This window comes from Anopheles arabiensis, chromosome 2, assembly GCF_016920715.1.
Source record: "Anopheles arabiensis isolate DONGOLA chromosome 2, AaraD3, whole genome shotgun sequence".
Taxonomy (NCBI): domain Eukaryota; kingdom Metazoa; phylum Arthropoda; class Insecta; order Diptera; family Culicidae; genus Anopheles; species Anopheles arabiensis.
In genome coordinates this window covers 20,576,737-20,596,911 of record NC_053517.1, presented here as the reverse complement: position 1 = coordinate 20,596,911, position 20,175 = coordinate 20,576,737, and the positions used below count along the sequence as shown (strand labels likewise).

At 48.0% G+C, this 20,175-nt stretch overlaps 3 protein-coding genes across 3 annotated transcripts; all 3 read left to right on the top strand.

Moving 5' to 3' along the window:
• The first annotated feature begins 1,459 nt into the window (after nt 1-1,459).
• Nucleotides 1,460-3,429, top strand: LOC120897324 (odorant receptor 22c-like). The gene is made up of 6 exons (XM_040302125.1): nt 1,460-1,820; nt 1,912-2,098; nt 2,162-2,537; nt 2,612-2,710; nt 2,787-2,939; nt 3,010-3,429. Exons 1-6 carry the CDS (start codon nt 1,460-1,462, stop codon nt 3,058-3,060), a joined length of 1,227 nt encoding a protein of 408 aa, XP_040158059.1. The 3' UTR covers nt 3,061-3,429.
• A 5,632-nt stretch (nt 3,430-9,061) lies between these two features.
• On the top strand, nt 9,062-13,474 carry LOC120897322 (uncharacterized protein K02A2.6-like). The gene has a single exon (XM_040302122.1). The coding sequence runs from the start codon at nt 9,494-9,496 to the stop codon at nt 13,472-13,474; it is 3,981 nt and encodes a 1,326-aa protein (XP_040158056.1). The 5' UTR covers nt 9,062-9,493.
• Nucleotides 13,475-13,740: 266 nt separating this feature from the next.
• On the top strand, nt 13,741-15,704 carry LOC120897305 (odorant receptor 22c-like). Its single transcript, XM_040302077.1, has 6 exons — nt 13,741-13,987; nt 14,568-14,754; nt 14,822-15,197; nt 15,268-15,366; nt 15,436-15,588; nt 15,654-15,704. Exons 1-6 carry the CDS (start codon nt 13,741-13,743, stop codon nt 15,702-15,704), a joined length of 1,113 nt encoding a protein of 370 aa, XP_040158011.1.
• Nucleotides 15,705-20,175: the final 4,471 nt, after the last annotated feature.

Sequence of the window (20,175 nt, the reverse complement as noted above, 5' to 3'; positions counted from 1 at the left end):
ACGTGCCCGAGAAGAAGCAGACAATGTCGCGGGCGGAAGCCTAAACCAACCGATGGCGGTCGGGTACCATTTTCCAGCTATTAATTTACATCTGATTGAGCAATTGATTAATTGCAGTAGCAAACAGAGCGGAAAGCCGAGCCTGGTGCGTGGGCCGGTTCCGCGCGTTTTGTTGACCATTGCCGAAGGGAATTTTGCAAAACTCCTGGCGTACCGTGCCGTGAGCAGCATACGATGCATCCATCCTGTGCGAGGGTTCGTGTGTGCGTGTGTGTGTGTGTGTTGAACAACTTACGATGAATATTGTATCAATGGAGCTAAATTTGAACGAAGCGCACCGGGAGCGATGTTTCGTTCATCTTTAGTCCGGTTCGAAGCTACTGATCGCTTTCCCGTGCTTTTTCCCTTGGTGAGTCGAGCGAATACACCGGCCGTTGGTATAAGTTTGTTTGGTAAATTGAATTTACGTTAGCGAAATCCAATACATTATCCCACGCCTGTCTGAACTCTAACACTTTCACGCAGCATCGTGCTTCCGTTCAGGGGGTTTCCCCCAAAAACCCTTACAGCGTGTTTCGGCGAACGCGAAATTTTGAACCGCGCATAAGTTGTCGGTCCATGCTTTCATTAAGTGTAGACCACGGAAACCTCAGGAATCGATTAAACAGGGTGTCTCCCCCCCCCCTCCTCCTAGTTGTGGTTGCCCGCCCTGGTTTTGGCTGTACATCCTACTACTGCTACACCCGTGCGTCTCGTTAGTGGTTGGCACTACGAAAGCTACACCGCAAACGGCACACGCATGGAACGGGCTCTCCCATGCGGCTTGCGCTACGGGCACGAAAGGTCGTGAAGCTGGAATTCTTAGCAGCCACGGGTGACACAGCCCTGGTGGCGCTCCCGGAACCCGCACCAGCCCTGCCAGACCAGAGCTGTTAAAAGCGTTCGCATTTATTAGTCAGCAGTTTTGTGGTTTCACTGTAAAGAGCTCAAATCAATTAAATTGCTTCCCGTCATTAGGCTGCGCGTACGGGGAAGACGGTGTGCATTGTGGGAGCAGCAGCAGAGCCTGATTCTTAATGTGATTTGATGAACAGACGCAACGCGCTAACGTGTTAGTTATTATTACAGCAGATTTTCATAAGGGTTTTAGGTAGGCTTCTTCACCAAACTGTTTATCAGTCCCGCACACGCCACTCGGCGTGCGCTTTGCTCTTTATGATCCCTTTTCCCACGACTTTCTGGGTCCGTGAAACCCTCTTCCCTGCGAACAGCTTACCCACACGCTTCGATTAATCGGAATTCTCTTGAACTGTCAATCAAGTTAGGCAAATTGCAAAAATGGCACTTTTTCACACACTCGGTAATGTTTTGGCCTAACCATTCCTCAACCGTTGCTAGGGACACTTAACCCCTTATAAAATGGACGAGTTCCGGTGGATCAGACACATTTCCATTCGCCATGGTGCCGTTTGGTGCTGCAGCTTCTAATCCACGGGACGCGGAAACTACGCCACAGTGGGACATCTTCAAGCTGCAGCGTAAGATCCTGCTCATCTTTGGAGTCTGGCCAGCGGATCGGTTGGTGCGCCCGTGGTATGTGAAGATGCTGATTGCCATCAATCTGGCAACGCTTGCCATCTGCATGGTGGGTGAGTTTCTGCACGGGCTGTACGCTTACCAGGAGGGCGACCTGAGCGAATCGATCGAAAGCATCTGCCCAACGGTGGCGCGAATATCGGGCTTGCTACGGATGGTGTTTTATCTTGCTAATGAGGAGAAAATCCACCGCGTGCTGAACAACATCAGCAAGACGCTGCAAGGTAAGCTGACTGTCACGCCTGCATGTATGCAATTTGAGCAACTGATTAGAATGCGTCATCGAACGACCTAATGCTGTGTTTCCAAAATCAGAGGAGCATCCGCGGGAGCACACCATCACCAAACAGCTGACAACGCTGGGGCAACAGTTTACCTTCTACCTATTCCTGATGATGTTTTTTGCCGCCTGTCTCTACGGAGTTACACCCTTTTTTATCATGATCTACAATTGGGTCCAGGGACAGAGGCCGCTCGTCAAGCTTCTGCCATTCAAGTTGGCGTAAGTTACTTGTGGAGTTCTGTTCTTGCAACCATTTTTCAAACATTCTCACCTCTGTTATAGCTTGCCCTTTGACTCCCAGCACCTTTTTCACTTTGTCGTAACTACATTATTCCTAAACTACGCTTCTGCACCCACCATAACCTCGCAGTCGGGCAGCGATGCACTCTTCAGTGGAGTTTGCCTCTACATTTACGGTCAGTTTCAAGCGATCCGGCTGGAGGTGGAAGCACTCGCCGAAACGGTAGACAGGAACACGCTGAAAAGCTCCGCTGCTGAAACGCATCGCATCAATCTCGAGCTGAGACGCATCAGTAAGCGCCATCAGGCAATCATTGACCTTGTGTCGGAGGTGCGGTCCGCCTTTACGCCGAATGTGCTGCTCGTCTACACGGCCACCGCGATCATCATGTGCATCGTGTGCATCGCCATGCTTGTGGTAAGCGCAGTTTTGGCGTGATTGAAATCGCATTGAAGTTCTTTGCAAACCGTCCTGATCCCGTTCCAATACAGGTGGAAGGAATCTACAAGCTCACCTACCTGCCGTACGCGTTTGCCGAGCTGACGTTACTGTTTCTCTACTCGTACAGCGGCACAATCATCCGCGATTCGGTACGGTGGTGCGAAAGGCCTAGCTTGCGAGCGGCAATCTTTTACCATCGAGCGTTTCCTAATTCCCTTTTCCCAGAGTGAAGCCGTGCAGACGGTGGCGTACGATTTCCCGTGGTACCGGTACGACCGCAACACTCGCCATCTTATACAATTGATGATGATTAGGGCGCAGTACGGATCGAACGTTGATGTGCCTTTCTTCGAAACCTCGATGGCAAGCTTTTCGGCGGTGCGTCATGTGAACCGGGATGATGCACAAACGGCTACCGCGAATTACACTACTTCTCTTTTCATTGCAGATCGTTCGTACAGCTTCATCGTACATCACACTGATGAAGTCCTTTTTGTAACTTCGCTTGGCAACGTTTGTGGTTTGATGTTTCATCATTACTGCATTCACCGTATCGTATTCGTCGCTTAGGAAGAATTGAAAAATCTATGCCATAAGTAGGTTACCGGTAGTGGCACACCTTGGCATTGATGCTATCAGCCTGCTACCAACACTTTCAGCGTATCGAGGTGTACGTTGGTGCACATTTTACGACTTCACAATGACGTGCTGCAGCACAGAATGCACATGCGACCTTTAGTGAAACGCCACACACACACATACACACTGGAGACGACAGCGTGCACCCGCTGCTCGCGTGGCACAGTGGAAAGTTAATTATGCCTTTCTTAATGAGTCTAATAAAAGATGTTAATTGCTAGAAACTGAATGGCACCCATTCCCTGTTTCATTCAGTGCTTTCATCTAGAGCTACCATCGCTCACAAGGACGTCCATCTGTAAGAAAGGGTTCCCCTACAAGTACGCTAAATGCCAATAGTATAAACACACGGCACAGTATAGTATACCCTGCTGCATGCTTGTTCAAGGCATAACAATACACCTCTTAAGAACACTCCTCTACATTACCCTTGTTAAATTTTTCGTTCAACTTACAAAACTACTTAACCCCATTCTTTCCCCAAAGCCTGCAGTGAAGAGGCGTTTTGCATGCTAGTATTTTCGCTTGCGGTTATTGTGCACAAAGCCTCGACAATGGAAGGCACCAAGCCGCATACCAAGAAGGCTGCTCCACAAGTACAAACCGGAGTACCCCGCTCCGGAAGCCTTTCTGTTGCGGTTGTCCATTTTACACAACCACATGGAAAAAAGCTCCACCCCCGTTCACTTTCATCCTGTTCGTCTGTACGCAAAACGCACCTGCCCCTGTTTATGGGAAAACATTCACCGCTACATATGGTGCCACTACTTAACCAGATTACCTCAGCAATTGAATCAGTTCAGCTAGAAAATTGAGTTCCACTCAGTTCCGATCGCGCACCGTCCAACCGGCCCTCCCATCGACGCCAATCGTTCGAAGGGATTTTCCTGCCATCTGGTATAAAGTGGTGAAGAAATCTCTCAGTTAGCTTATTCCTACACTATCCTACCACATCTCTTTCGTTCGCTTTTCATCGCTCAAAGAAAACCTAATTTGCTGCGGGAACATTTTACTGCTTTGAAGTGGAGCTATAAAATAAACACCCGGCCATCCTAATGCGGCCCACAACTATGCTTGCGGTTTGTAAAGTGGAATCGAAATTGGTGCGAGACTTGTTAGTTTTCGCGGTGCATTGAGTGGTCAGGATCAATTATTCGGAAGAATGGACAAGGGCTAGAAAACACTCCTTACACCAGAAACATTTCCATTTGTTTTTCTGGTTGTGATTGGTTTTAAACACGTCCAATCTAACCTACACAAAGCATATTTTCGAGCCAATTAGATTGAGGTTACTACGGTAGCAGCATCTTTACTCCCGGACGTTACCATGTGGAAGCAACATAAAGAGATTTTGTGATGCGGATAGCAAACTTGCAGGCGTTTTTTTAATAGTGTTGATAAAGATTTAATTTTTAAGTCAATTCGGGTAACATACTTCAACTTCAACATTTCTCAGGCAATCAACTGCGTGGAAAAACGGCCCAAACCATTTGTGCGATAAAACGCTCTCTTCTTCCCATTTGCAGCCCACTTCCACCATACGAAATGATTCTACAACGAAAATAGCGTTCGAAAAACTATACACATCAATTTCATCACCTTCTGGTCACCGGTTCGTGGAATCAAGCAACATCTTTCATTTCTTCGACGCATTAATCAAGGAAAGTTTCAGCACCCAAACCAAGCAGCAAAACCTCTCAAATGGCCAAAGTTGTGTTCGATGGACGCGGAATGAAAAAGCTAAACCGTTTCCGTCACCAACCACCGCCCGATATGGTGGCGATAGACTGGGGGAAGACAGACCACCACACCACACCGTGCATTCTTATGAACGCTAATGAGAATCATATATCTACTACACGCGTCACCAGCTTTTGGCAAAGCTTTCGGAGCGAGCCCACACCCCTTTCCACACAAGTCAAACAACTTTCACCTTCAGTTGGGCATGCAAAAGGAGATACGAGGAAGGGAAATAAAATCATCGCTCTTGCACGTTTGCCCACCGAGCTGGCGGGCTGGTTTGCCTTCATCTTCTGACTCTACAATAAAATACGCTTTCCTTCGCGCCCCGTCTGCAAATGGTGCGAAAAGTGTCCTGTTCTTTGTTGCGGTAGACGCTGCGCAACGTGCCAGAAATCTTCAGCCATTCATTCACCATTACGAACCACTTCTTTTTGCATCGAAGCAACACGCAGCATCGCTTGGACGAACCTGCTGCAGCACTGGAGGTGGTGGAGATTAACGGAGCACACCACCATTTCCATTTGCCGCCCTGGTTACATCTCGTAAGGCAAGGCATCCTTCCGGGGCGGTGCCTGCTCCCACCACTCGTTAAGATCGAACCGGAAAGCGGGCCGGGGAGGACCATTAGAATGTTATTCCATACCCTTCGTATGACTTTCTAGTCTCGCCAAAACCCCTCTCCATAACGTCGATAACCTCTCGCTTCCTCGAGCTGTTGGTGGTTCGATGAGATGCGAAAATAATGATACGGTGGCGAACGGTGTCGATGCCACGAAACGAGGCAACGACTCACCCGACCATCCGAAGGTCCTGGCACCCCAACCCCAGTGTGGCTTCACGATCGCGCACCACGGTCGTGGCTTTCGCCACGGTAAAAGCTTTGCCCGCTTGGCGAGGCAAATAAATGTGCATATATTTAACCGACAAACAGCGTGTGCTTAAGCTTCGCGGAAAGTCGGGTGTCACCATATGCCGGGTGTCACGGCACACGGTGCAAAAAGCGCCCGACCTGAACAGTTGATGAAGCAGTAATCACAGAGTGGGTCATTGAAGATGAATGTAGTTCAATCGAACAGAGCATAACATAGAATCATGCCTCTACAACTGCTCGCACCACTGCCAGATCGCAGAAACTGCTTGGAAGAAAAGCCTAGAATAGAAAGCAAAAGAAAATACTATTCCACAAAAACCATACACGATCGCTCCACGTGGTACGACGACCTACAGCCGGAACAGAAACCCAAAAAACAGCTCCTTCGAAACGGGACTGTGGAAAACATCTATTTTTGCTCTCCCCTTCTCTCAGATGACACAAGAAAACGCTACTCCCAAGTAGTTGGAAATTGAATATCAACGGCACAAAAACACTCTTCCGTTTGGGGCTGGACGGCTCGAAGCTGTGTTCCATTTTTATCATTTGCAGTGTAGGAGCATCTTCCAGCATCTTTAATGTGTGTGTGCGGCTATGTGGCGAAATGAGTTTTTACTACCGGTTGTCCAGTTTCAATTATCCGAACCAAACCAGCAGACCCATTGCCCGTACTGAATACTGAATCCAAACGACTAAGGCTCATCGCCAACCAACCTTCAAGACTGCTTTCTCGCCGCTTTCAGTCCACCAAGAACACCAATCTGGTCCTTTCGCAGCCATTCTGGCACGGGGGCATTGCCATGTAACCGGACCGCGTCGGTATTGACCATGGGCACACTGTGAGCACTCTCTTGGGTAATAAAATAACATCGCCAGTGTCCTTCCGGCGAAATGTGCTTTCTCTTGCGCGTGCACACTCATCCGCCACACACACACGAGCAAGCGAGTCGCCCGCTGCCGTTGGGTTCGTGTCGCATGATTAAAATCGGATTGCCTTTGATTAATTATGAGCCCAGCACGAGGGCACGAGGAATCCGGGAAATAAATTAATCAACATCCAGCTTCATTCCATCCAGCGGCACTAACTTCAGGCCCGATGCGGGAAGACGCTACTCGCGTGCGGTGAATTTTGCGATGCAAAATTGCATGCTTGCTCTGTAGCTTACATCGAACGCAGCTCGCACGTGGTAGGGAGCAAATGAGTCGCTTTATATGCAGCTGGTAAGCAGATTTGCTGGAAGTTGAGAAATTACTTACGGATCGTACTCACACTACTAGTCAGAAACTGATATTAGTACTGTAATGTATCAAATGTTGCATAATTTCAGGCGCGCAGGATAGACGCGTACCTTTGCTACGGCTTCCTAATTACATGCAATCCTCATTAAACATCACTCAAGTCTGCAGAAAAAACGAGCCAATTTCTTGGAATTTACATTTCATCTTCAATATTTTATAAAGCCTTATTCTGATGTCATTAAGCAAAGCACATGCATGATGTATCACGGCCATAGAAGTGCTTTTTTTAGTGCTTAAACACACCATCTTGACACACCCGAGCAGCACTCATCCTCACACATGCTTCAGGTGTTCTTTCAAATGCAAATTTGGAGCTCATGAATATGTAACATCTCTTGCTGCGAAATTGTTCCCCACTCTCTCTCTCTCTCTCTCACACACTAATCAACAACAAAACCGATCAATCTAACGCTCATTAAACAAACGAATTACCGTGCACCGAACAATGTCAGCTTGTGCGTGTATTTTTGTGTTTTGTTTTTGTTCTATTTACCCCATGTTCCTTAAGCTTCCATTAATCTTTCGCCCGGAATTACTACCTCCATGGTGCAGCATTCACCCGCCGCTCAAGCGCAGAAACCTAATTGATTGATGAATGCTGGTGATTGATAGAATGCTTGCGAAACTGTTTCGCTTGCATTGCTGCAATTTAATTGTGCGCCATTCACATCACCGCTCTAGAAAGTCGAACACGCGTAACTGCTCAATCTGTCACAATTTTAATCGAAACATAGCCATTTCCTTCCAGTTTCTACCGGCTGTAATGGAAATAGAACCAAACAACCGGAAGCTTCGCTGCAGTTACTTCTTTTAAACAAGCGTAAAGCGTAAACCCACAGAACCACGGATCGGTGGCCACCATTTCCAGCACTGCACACAGCTGTACAAATATTGAACTTGCCGAGATGTTTCAGCCCCATTTGCTGGAAAAATTTCCCCAACGATAGAGTTCTGCTCCAGAACCCGGCGGTGCTATGTGCGGAGGGTTGACGTAAGTAAGTAAAACATGAAACTTTCGTGCTAGGGCACCAGTTTCCTGGTTTGAACTTCGCCTTGGAGCTTGCCAGTAAGCGTTACCGTATTTGCGTTAGGTACGCTTGGAAATCATCGACGCGAACATTGCAGAACCGTGTTAGGAGGTTGCCGTGGTGCGCCTGCAATCACTGCTGGGCAAGCTGATTCAGCAGAGATATTTGGGAAAAGAAGTGTAGCACAAAACCCTGTACCATGCTGATTAAACAACTGCACTGATAATCGCATACTCTTGAAGTCACTTGCTGGATGGGAAGGAGAAAGATACGGCGTTACTCCCATACGCCGTTACTCCCAAGTGGGCTGAAAATCCAAAACCCCAAACTAAGGCCGATTAGTATTGATTGTTCTACATCTGCTTGCTTTCTCACCAAACTGTACAGGCTTTAATAATGCATAGTTGAATTATTTTTACATATAAATTTATTTATTTATGGTTATTACATTCTCTGTCCATTCTTCTAAATCGCCTCATAAAATAGACTCATGCAATTGCTTACCCCACATAAGTGAACCAACCTTCAGTGAGCAATGATTATTACCGTTGCTCCAGTTACGGACGCTCGCCCTCAAACGCCCGAAGACTGCGGCATGTTCAAGTTCCAGCGTAAGATCCTGCTCATCTTCGGCTGTTGGCCACCGGATCGGCTTACACGTCGCTGGTATGTGAAGGTTCTCATCGCCGTCAATCTGATCACGCTTACTATCTGCATAGTGGGCGAGTTTCGGTACTGCCTGTACGCGTATCGGAACGGTAGTCTGATCGAAACGATCGAAAGCATTTGCCCAACTGTTGCCAGATTTTCTGGCTTATTGCGTATGTGCTGGTTTCTTAGGAACGAGCATAAAATTAAAAGCGCTCTAAACAGTGTCGTCCATTTAATTAAGAGTAAGTAACAGCGAACGTTGCATCATATGTGTTGTGACCCGACCTGCCGAACTTGCGATCGCCGTTATTGCAGTCACTCACCGCTGACAGTCCTGCCAGCGTGTTGATGTGTTAGTGAGAGCGGTTCGGCAGGATAGGGCAATGATCGCTCGCCAGGCCAATGAACGGGAGCGATGGTGCCGAACACGTTGGTTGTAACGCGGCACTTACAAGAACGTCCTCGGTGCAAGCAGTCAGATTTTTAATAATACATTTATGTTAATTTATAAAGTTTTAATACGTGTGCAGTTAATGTAGATAGTAACACCAACATTAAATATCACAAACCCCGTTACAACACAAAAGTGGCGACGAGTAAATTCGGACAATTTTTTTTTATAAAACGACAATTTTTAATCTGTGAAAGTGTAAGTGTATGTGCGTGTGAAAATTCCCCGTCCACCGTCCAAGAAGCGCAGGATGAGCACCAACGAAAACGGTGCATCAGACGGAGCTAGCGAAGGCGAATCGCGTCGATCACCGTTGATCCGCCCCAGCGCTTTTACACCAGCGCAACCCTTCGCATCAGCGCACGACGTCAATGCACAACGCTTGCATCTACAACCGCACCGAGGACCAGCGGGGTCATCGCTCGGCGTACCAGCGGGGTCATCGCTCGGCGTACCAGCGGCGCCATCGCTCAGCATATCGCCGACGCCATCGCTGCACCCAGAAGGAGCGTCATCTCAGGAAGCAGGATCGTCCCCAGACAGCGCGATGATCTACCAAATGCTGCAATTAATGCAGAAGCAGATGGCCCAACAGCAGCAAATGATGTCGCAATTAATGCAATTGCACCCGCTCCCGCAAACGTCGCAGCCCCAGCAGCATTCGCAGCAGCAGTCTTTCGTCCCGCAGCAGCAGTCTTTCGTCCCGCAGCAGCAGTCTTTCGTCCCGCAGCAGCAGTCTTTCGTCCCGCAGCAGCAGTCTTTCGTCCCGCAGCAGCAGCCCGAGCTTACCATGGATGCTTTGGCGAGCAGCATTTCCGAGTTTCGGTACGAGGCCGAGTCGGACGTTACGTTTTCCGCCTGGTTTTCACGTTACGACGACCTGTTTAAGCAGGACGCCTCCCGACTCGACGACGCGGCGAAAGTTCGTTTACTCGTGCGTAAGCTGGGCACGACAGAGCATTCACGGTATACCAGCTTTATCCTTCCACGAGTTCCGCGCGATGTGAGTTTTCAAGACACAGTCAGCATATTGAGTTCGCTTTTCGGAAGGGCTGAGTCGCTTGTCAGCAAACGATACAAATGCATGAAGCTGACAAAAGCGCAATCCGAAGACATACTCACATTCATCTGCCGCGTGAACCGATCGTGCGTCGACTACCAGTTTTCGTCCATGAGTGAGAATCAGTTTAAGTGTTTGACGCTCGTGTGTGGACTAAAGGATGAGGCTGATTCAGACATCCGCACACGACTTCTCGCACGCATCGAGGAACGAAGTGACGTTACTTTGGAGGATCTTGCAGCAGAGTGCCAGCGGATAAAGAGCCTGAAGGTTGACAGCGCGATGATTGGAACGGAGTCGCGTGAACGAGTCCTTGCAGTGCACGGTGCAGGTATGCAGTCGAACCAGCGGTACCATCGATCGGGCACGCAACCAGCTAATTTCCGGAAGCAGAAATCGAGTGATTCCGGAGCATCGGCGAAACCATCGAAACCCTGCTGGTTATGCGGTGAGCTTCATTGGTCCAGAGACTGCAAGTTCAAATCGCATAAGTGCTCCAATTGTGGAAAAATCGGTCATCGGGAAGGGTTTTGCCGCACATCAGGACCGATAAGACGACAGCGCAACTTTCGAAAGCACCGGCAGGTAACATCACGTGTTGTAACTGTGAATATTTGCAGGGTTAACGACAGACGAAAATACGTCAACCTGACCATATGTGGTCAACACGTGAGCTTGCAGCTGGACACTGGGTCGGACATAACAGTCATCAGTCGCTCGTTGTGGCAACAACTGGGCAAACCATCGTTAGTTCCGGCAGAGGTCAACGCTAGGACAGCATCGGGTGAGGAGCTTCAACTCGACGGTGAATTCGAAACCAGCATTGAAATGGCAGGTAAAACGAGGGAAGCTATCATTCGGGTGACACGAGCAAACATTTTATTGTTGGGTGCTGATCTCATCGATCAATTTGGTCTCAGTTCGCTACCAATGGATAGCTACTGCAAAATGGTATCGTCAAGCGGCTACATCAAGGGTCTCCAAGCTAAATTTCCGACAGTTTTTAGCGGTACGGGGCTATGCACTAAAAGCCGCATCCACTTGCAGTTGAAAGAAGACGCTCGACCCGTGTTTTGTCCAAAAAGGCCTGTCGCTTATGCCATGATTGAGACGGTCAACAAAGAGCTGGATAGGTTGGAACAATTGAATATCATCACGCGCGTAGACTTTTCCGAATGGGCAGCCCCGATCGTAGTCGTACGAAAGGCAAATGGCAACATCCGCATCTGTGGCGACTACTCGACTGGCTTAAACGATGCGCTTCAGCCACTCGAATATCCATTGCCATTGCCCGAAGATATTTTTTCGAAGCTTGCGCACAGTAGTTGGTTCAGCAAAGTAGACCTGTCAGACGCGTTCCTCCAGGTCGAGATTCACGAACAATATCGTCCATTGCTTACCATTAACACCCATAGAGGTTTATACCATTATAACCGCCTTCCTCCAGGCATAAAAGTAGCCCCAGCCGCGTTCCAGCAGATTATAGATAGAATGCTGGCAGGATTGCAGGGAACTTCTGGCTATATGGATGATGTGGTTGTCGGGGGGAAAACAGAGGAAGAGCATGACGAAAATCTAACGAAACTTTTTCAACGCCTCAAACAATTTGGTTTTTCCGTCCGAGCAGACAAATGCTCGTTGAAGATGAAGCAAATCGATTACCTTGGGCACGTAATCGACCGTCATGGTATCCGACCGAATCCTGCGAAAATCGAGGCAATAAAAAATCTTCCCGCACCTACTGATATCAAAGGCGTGCGCTCTTTCCTCGGAGCAGTAAATTTTTATGGAAAGTTTGTGCCAAAAATGCGCGAATTGAGGTATCCGCTTGATAACTTGCTGAAAAGTGACACAAAATTCGCTTGGAATATGCAATGTGAAAAGGCATTTAAATATTTTAAAGAAATCCTATCATCCGATCTCCTCCTCACCCACTACGACCCCACCGCAGAGATTATTGTGGCAGCGGATGCATCATCAGTGGGACTAGGAGCCACCATTTCTCACAAGTTTGGCGATGGCTCAATAAAGGTCGTTCAGCATGCGTCACGTGCTTTGACAACAACGGAGGAAAAATATAGTCAAATAGATCGCGAAGGGTTGGCCATTGTATTTGCCGTAACTAAATTTCACAAGATGCTTTATGGTCGTTCTTTCAGGCTCCAAACCGACCACCGTCCCTTATTACGCATCTTCGGCTCAAAGAAAGGCATCCCAGTATTCACAGCGAATAGACTGCAACGCTTTGCGCTAACACTGCAGTTATACGACTTTTCGATAGAGTACGTCCCCACCGGAAACTTTGGAAATGCTGACATTCTCTCAAGGCTCATAAGAAATCACGCTAAACCGGAGACAGAATACGTCATCGCCAGCCTCCAGCTAGAAGAGGATGTAAGGTCCGTAGTTCTCAACATGATTAATACATTCCCTCTCAATTTCAGAGACATAGAGGAAGGGACACGGACAGATTCCCTACTATGGAAGGTTCACAAATACATCCAAGAAGGCTGGCCGTCTGACTCGTCATATGGAATGGAGTTAGCACGCTTCTATAATAGAAAGGATGACCTGTCGACCGTAGGTGATTGTGTTCTTTTTAGAGAGAGAGTAGTAATACCCAGAAAACTACGCATGCGGTGCTTGAATCAACTTCATAGAGGGCATCCAGGGATTCAACGCATGAAGTCCGTCGCTCGCAGCTATTTATACTGGCCATCTATTGATGAGGATATAGCCGACTGCGTTTCCAGCTGTACAGCATGCATGGCAGTCGCAAAATCACCACCTTTACTAGAACCAAAGTTTTGGCCAAAGACCACCAAACCGTGGGAAAGAGTGCATATAGACTATGCAGGACCAGTTGATGGAGCTTATTTCTTGATCGTGGTTGACGCATTCTCAAAGTGGCCTGAAGTGATGAAAACAATCACCACAACCACTACAGCTACCATTTCGATGCTGCGAAGCATCTTTGCACGTTTTGGCATGCCTGAAAAACTAGTCAGCGATAACGGAGCCCAATTTACAAGCGACGCGTTTAAAGATTACTGCAAGCAAAGTGGCATTGAGCATATTAAAACACCGCCGTTTCACCCACAGTCTAATGGGCAAGCAGAGCGCTTTGTGGATACTATGAAACGAGCCCTGAAGAAAAATCCAATCAGATGATATATCCACTGAAACGGCACTCGACACCTTCCTGCAAACATATCGCTCAACTCCGCACCCTGCACTTAACCAACGCACGCCAGCTCAAGTTTTATTTAATCGAAACATTAGAATTCCCTTAGATCTGATACGCCCAACTACAACAACACATTCCGAAGTCGACCAACGAGATGATCAGCAACCGCCAGCAGCTAGACAGTTTCAACCTGGAGATGCTGTCTATATGAAAACATTATTCGCGCAATGCTTGGCAGTGGATTCCCGGAATGGTATCGAAACGGATCGGAAGCGTAATGTACGAGATTATCACCGATGGACATCGCCCTCATCGTCGACATGCCAATCAAATGCGCGCACGTACATCGAGTGGCCGAGGACATCTTGCCGGCGACTCAACTAAGCATCAGCTGCCGCTTGATATTCTTGCGGAAGTGGCACCAACACCGTGGGCACCGACACCAAAGGCACCGATACCCGTGGAACGGAACAACGATCCGTCCAGCACATCACAACGTTTTTCTTCCGATAGGTCCCCAACGCAGCAGATTGTACAGCCTCTACCATCTGCATCCGAGACCAGCATCAGACAGCCGATACAACCGCCACGCCGATCTTCTAGGCTTAGAAGACCTCCGCGTAGGCTCGACGGATATCGGCTATACTAAAAAGGGGGAGATGTTGTGACCCGACCTGCCGAACTTGCGATCGCCGTTATTGCAGTCACTCACCGCTGACAGTCCTGCCAGCGTGTTGATGTGTTAGTGAGAGCGGTTCGGCAGGATAGGGCAATGATCGCTCGCCAGGCCAATGAACGGGAGCGATGGTGCCGAACACGTTGGTTGTAACGCGGCACTTACAAGAACGTCCTCGGTGCAAGCAGTCAGATTTTTAATAATACATTTATGTTAATTTATAAAGTTTTAATACGTGTGCAGTTAATGTAGATAGTAACACCAACATTAAATATCACAAACCCCGTTACAACACAAAAATATGAGCTAGCACCGTTGTAACAGCTCTATTTCTAAATGTTTGTTTGAATAATGGACATTCAGTAATGCAATTGTTTTCCTCTTCTTTTGCTGCCTAACAGATGAACATCCACGTGAAACTGGCTACACGAATCGGATCACGGCCCGAGATCAAACGATAACTAAAGTTCTTTTCCATTCAAGTTTCATCACTGCGATACTGTATGGCATCATACCGTACTTTATGATGGCTTACAACTGGTTCCAGGGCCAGTATCCTCTTGTGAAGCTTTTACCGTTCAAAGTTGTGTAAGTAGATGTCAAAATACCAAGAGTACCACCTACCATGCGCATTATTTTTTGTTTGTTACTGCAGGCTGCCCTATGACTCGCAAGATCCTACGCTCTTTATATTGACGACAATTTTCCTGAACTATGCTTCGGTACCTACCATTACGGCCATGACGAGCACTGACGCATTGTTCAGTGGAGTTTGCCTTTACATGGATGGCCAGTTTCAAGCGATCCGGCTGGAGTTGGAAGCACTCGCCGAAACGGTAGACAAGTACACGCTGAAAAGCTCCGCTGCTGAAACGCTTCGCATCAATCTCGAGCTGAGGCGCATCAACAAGCGCCATCAGACGATTATTGACGTCGTGTCGGAAGTACGACACGCATTCACCCCAACGATTCTGATCATGCACATCTGTGCGGCGTTCATGATATGTGTTATAAGCATGGCAATGTTTCTAGTAAGTGCGGAACTCACCGGCAAGCCGAATGTATCCTGTTTTCACTTACTGTTTTCACTACCGCCTGCAGGCCGAAGGAATCAACAAGCTCACCTACATGCCGTACACGTTTACAGTGCTGATGTTGCTTTTTATGTACTCGTACGGTGGCACGATTGTGCGAGATTCGGTACGAGCTGTAGTTTAAAATTGCAACCAACTGGAGCCAGCGCCGATTTCTATTTTCCATTCGTTTCAGAGTGAAGCCATCCAAACAGTGGCCTACGGTTTCCCGTGGTATCGGTTCGATCGTAACACCCGACACCTCGTCCAGATGATGATGGTACGGGCGAAGTATGGATGCAATGTGGACGTACCGTTTTTTCAAACGTCAATGGCTACCTTCTCGGTGGTAAATCCATGGATAGAATGCTGCTTAAAGACTTGTGCAATACACCGTTTGCCTTTTCGTTGCAGATCGTACGCTCAGCTATGTCATACATCACGTTGATGAAGTCGTTTTTGTAGGAAATCGTATCAGCAATAGCAACAATAATGATGACATTAAGCACAACTGAAATATTTAGAATGCTTAGAAGGTGAAAGGATACAACTAGCTCAATATTTTCATTGCGTAATGTAGCAAGTACCTTCACATTTAGATGTAACTATTTTACGAATGCTAACATTTAAAACTATCTCACGTGATCGCCAACAAAAATAAAAATTCTTCACACACGCATCTTTATAGCATTACTGTTCCCTGCAATCACACAAGCGTATGATGCTCAAAGCTCTAGATCTAACTTCAGAGCTTATCTGAATGTCTATACGGCACCCATTGTTCGTATTGTCCCCAGCAGCTGCCTCACCATTTTCTAACCTTTGTGACGCTTTTGCCTGAGTAACAATTACGCGCTTTGCACATACCATCATTCATAGGTCCATTCTTTATTCATCTTTCATCTACCATCTACCGGGAATGACAATCTACTAAGCGCACAAATAACGTTAGTATATTGCAGGGCACAAGAAGGAAAAAAGTCCGTGGTACTAAAAATAAGCTCCGATTATACTCTCCCATCCCCCCCCCCACCCCTCACAACTTCTCCTCGCGCATGATGTCGACATACATTAGCATTGCACACGCACGCAAAACCACGCTCCCATCGCCATAAAGTAGTTGGGAACGACATCGGACAAAAGATTTTAATTATATGCCTTAATGAGTCTAATAAAAGAAGATAATTATCTATGCAAAATCGAGCGCCAGTACCACGGCCGCTGAGCAGCATCACACGGCTAGCCCACCGTTCCGTGGGCAGTATGTGGAAAAGGAGATAAAACCATAAAGCCTGGCAATCGGCATCAAACGAGGATTGTCGAGGGATTGCAGCATTCCTTTTTTTGCTCCTCCACGGTGGCGCTTCACCAGACGACCCGACGGAACGCACAGGACTGTTCGCGCCGTTCGGCTTTTTATTGTAGTGTTTCTCTTTCCCACCCAACCGGTCCCAGCAGCCCGGTAATTGGTTTGATCAGTAGACGGGGCTCGCTTTTTGCTCGCTTTCTTTTGCAGATTTTAAACGCAACTAATTTCCACCACAATAGAAATTCATTAGGAAGGAAACATACATCATGCCGGGGTGCTTTTCGCTGGCTGACGCTATGGTTTAGTGGAAAGGAGTGGAAAAAGCTCAACAAGAAAGCTCTCACTATCAGCCCAGTTGCTTATCGGTACCATAGTGCACACTCTGTTCAGTTGTTTCAAATTAATAAACTAAATCTTCTTTTCACGCTAATTGAATGCTGCACATTATTCAATTTACTGTTCAGTTTATGTGTTTTTGTTTGTATCCTTTTCCATCCACCCATAAAACAAAGCAAACACCAAACAATGTTAACCAGCGGTAATTTATGCAAACCATGTTTAATCCTTAAATTCCTGCCCCCTGTCCCCGTACCGGTGCATCCGAGCTAGAACAACAACCGCTTGTTGAAAGATTATTCACACCGTTGTGGGCATGTGGATAGGGTTAGGGCGAAAAAATAGTGAACAACCAGAGCCCATCTGTCTTCGGATCCCTGCTGCCAGCCAGTCCGCTCAACCTCTCGCAACCCCCGTCGAGTGGTTCATATTCATTAGGTGCAATCATTCTTCTCGGTCTACCGGCATCCAGCCAATTACTGCCATCCCTGATAGTTCTCTCTCTCTCTTACTCTCTCATTCTCTTTGTGTTTGCTGCACACCAGCACCACCCTGTCGCAGCGATCCTGTCACCGATAATCTTTTGTTGCAATTTGTTCGACACTGCTGAGCACCGGTCGACATCTTAAGCTCCCGGTGGTGCACGCCGACTGTAAATTCTCCATCCCATCGGCCACCCCCAGAGTACCGCAATGCTTCCAAAGATGCACCACAATGTCTGACCCTGCAGGGGCAGTAATGCAGGAGCGAGGGAGACAGGGAAGGGGTTAGGTAGAGCCGGTCCAGTGCATCCCTGATTTGCTAAGACGATAATCCATCGGTAAGTTACGGCACTGCTTACGCTACAAAGCTGCGGCACCAGTTCCGGGGTGTTCGCCGAGTCAGCAGCAAAACCGGCAGGGAGCGACGCGCGCGTGTGTAAATTGTTAATAGCGGCCATGATAAGTGTGGCCAGTCCGTGGCTCTCCCGCCTGCGACGCTAATGGGGCCCGGCACACAAAGCGTATGGGCTGCATATTCCGCTGACCAGCGAACCATATAAATATTTCATGTTTCCGTTAATCTCTACCCGGTGGCCGTGTGGGAATGTGCCGCTGCCACCGGGACGCACCAGAGCTGTCCTCTTGCTTCACACAGTGTATGCGCAAGATTGAGTGAGTGTCCAGTAGTGTGTGTGCGTGTGTGTGTGTGTGTGTGTGTGTGTGTGTGTGTATCGCTTCACCTCACAAAGGAAATGCCTTGTTTGCTTTCAGGGCCCGATATTTACTGAGCCGACCATCAATCACGCCACCGGGCGACAGGATCTTTTGACTCTCGCTTCTATGACCTCTATGCCACTTCGCTACTAGTACCTAGACCTCCCGTACCACACGGCCGCATGGCGACACGTGCGTGCCCCAAAACGAACCGCGTGCACACAAACACTTCCAAGAAACAGATGCCACACATATCCTTAAACTACCGCACCCTTTTGCACTTGGGGCCCTTGGCTCGGCCCGTTTGGGTTTGACTGTACCGCAAGCGCAAGCGTACGCGCGCACACTGGAAATGCAAGATGATGAATTATGTTGACGTCCGGGCTCCCGGGAGTCCACCCCGGAATCAGCAGTCCGGGAGTCCGAATCCTGGCAATAACAATCATAACTGAGCCGTAAAATGGATAAAGGAATAAATATTCATACCTGATTATCATATAAATAAATTCATAAATTCATCAAAACAGCAGCAACCACAGGCTGGCTGCTGGCCAGTACGGGAGAGACGTTAAATAGGCATCAATTCCAACAACTCCCCGGGAAGGTGGGCGCGGTGGAACACGTGCAGCTGCAGGCATGCAACACGTTCTCGATCGGCAGGAAGTGCATGCCCGTCGAACTGTGTGCAGCCGTGAGCCGAGACCGTTCAATACCGTTTTTAATTGCTTCTGGAGCGAGGACGAGGAAGAACTTGAGCATTCTGGGTGGAGGGGGACGTAAAGTAATTTAATTAAACACACCCAAGATGCTCTTCGTCGGCTGTGTTTGCTCGCCGTGAAACCCGAAGCGATGCATATTGATTGGTAGAGTAGAGACAGCGTTCGGTAGGAGGTTTGAAACATGACACTCCTGACGTCGCCATTGCTGAAATGTAATCGGATGCTTCAGACGCTGTACTCAAACTAACGACGACGAAATGCGACCAAAGCTCGACAGTTTGATGCACAGGCACATTGTTGTGAGATCGTAAATCATGGTTACTTCATGCCTGGAAGGTTGGAACGGCGTTGACTCCCGACTTTATAGAATCGATGTTAAATTCCCAATCAGACTCAAGGATCAAACTTCGCAAATGTAAATGTAGCATCAACAGTTTGACATTCATTGCACGGATCTCCAAGATCCAAGAAGAAGAGTTTTTTCGGGCTTTGGACACTTCTGTCATGTAGTAACGACATCAGGACATCTTACGCTATCAATTAAAGGAACTATACCGTACATCACTTTTGCCCTCTTTGATCTTTATTTCACCATTTTCAAAACAATGGTCTCTGGTATGATCTTTAGCAAGTTTAACCTTTACGGCAACAATTTAAACTTCTCTACCCCATGAATGTGTCCTGCAACCAATAGCATAACATTCCCAGAAGGCAATAAAACCAAAACCTTTATCCTCACCATTCGATCCCGGTCATCAAATCGTCTCAATTCTTCACCACCACCACCGCCGCCGAACACTGGCAGCCATTTACTCAATCACGTCGTACCCAAAAATTCTTCAATTTTGAATGGTCACCAAGGGCCTCTCTCTCTATCTCGAGAAGGCAGCAGGACCTCGGTACCGGCCGTCAATTTGGCTTGCTGGCTGGCTGGTCAAAACCATCCTACGGTCGTCGGTCGACGAGGCACGGCAACACTTCACCCCCTCCCCCCCCCTCCTCAAGCAAACACTCCATTTATCCTTTTCCGCTTTATCGGAACCGGATCCTCTGCCGAGCTCGACTCGACCGCACGATCTTCCGGTCCCGGCAAGATGGGGTAAAGTGATTTTAATTAATTTCATTATCACAGAATGAAACCTCCGGGAGTCAACAAGGATGGCCAGCGGGCCAACCCTGTTACCGAAGGCTCCACGGCCACACCGTAAAAAGGTAGCCGGCAACGGTGCACCGGCCGGAATGATGGACGGCTGGGAGTTGCGAGTGGGGCCCAAAATTAGGAAAAACCTCATCCTACCATGTCTCGCTGCTACTGTGCGTGCACTGTCGGCCATTGCCAAACACGAGCATACGGACTAGTATAGCTCTGGCGTAAG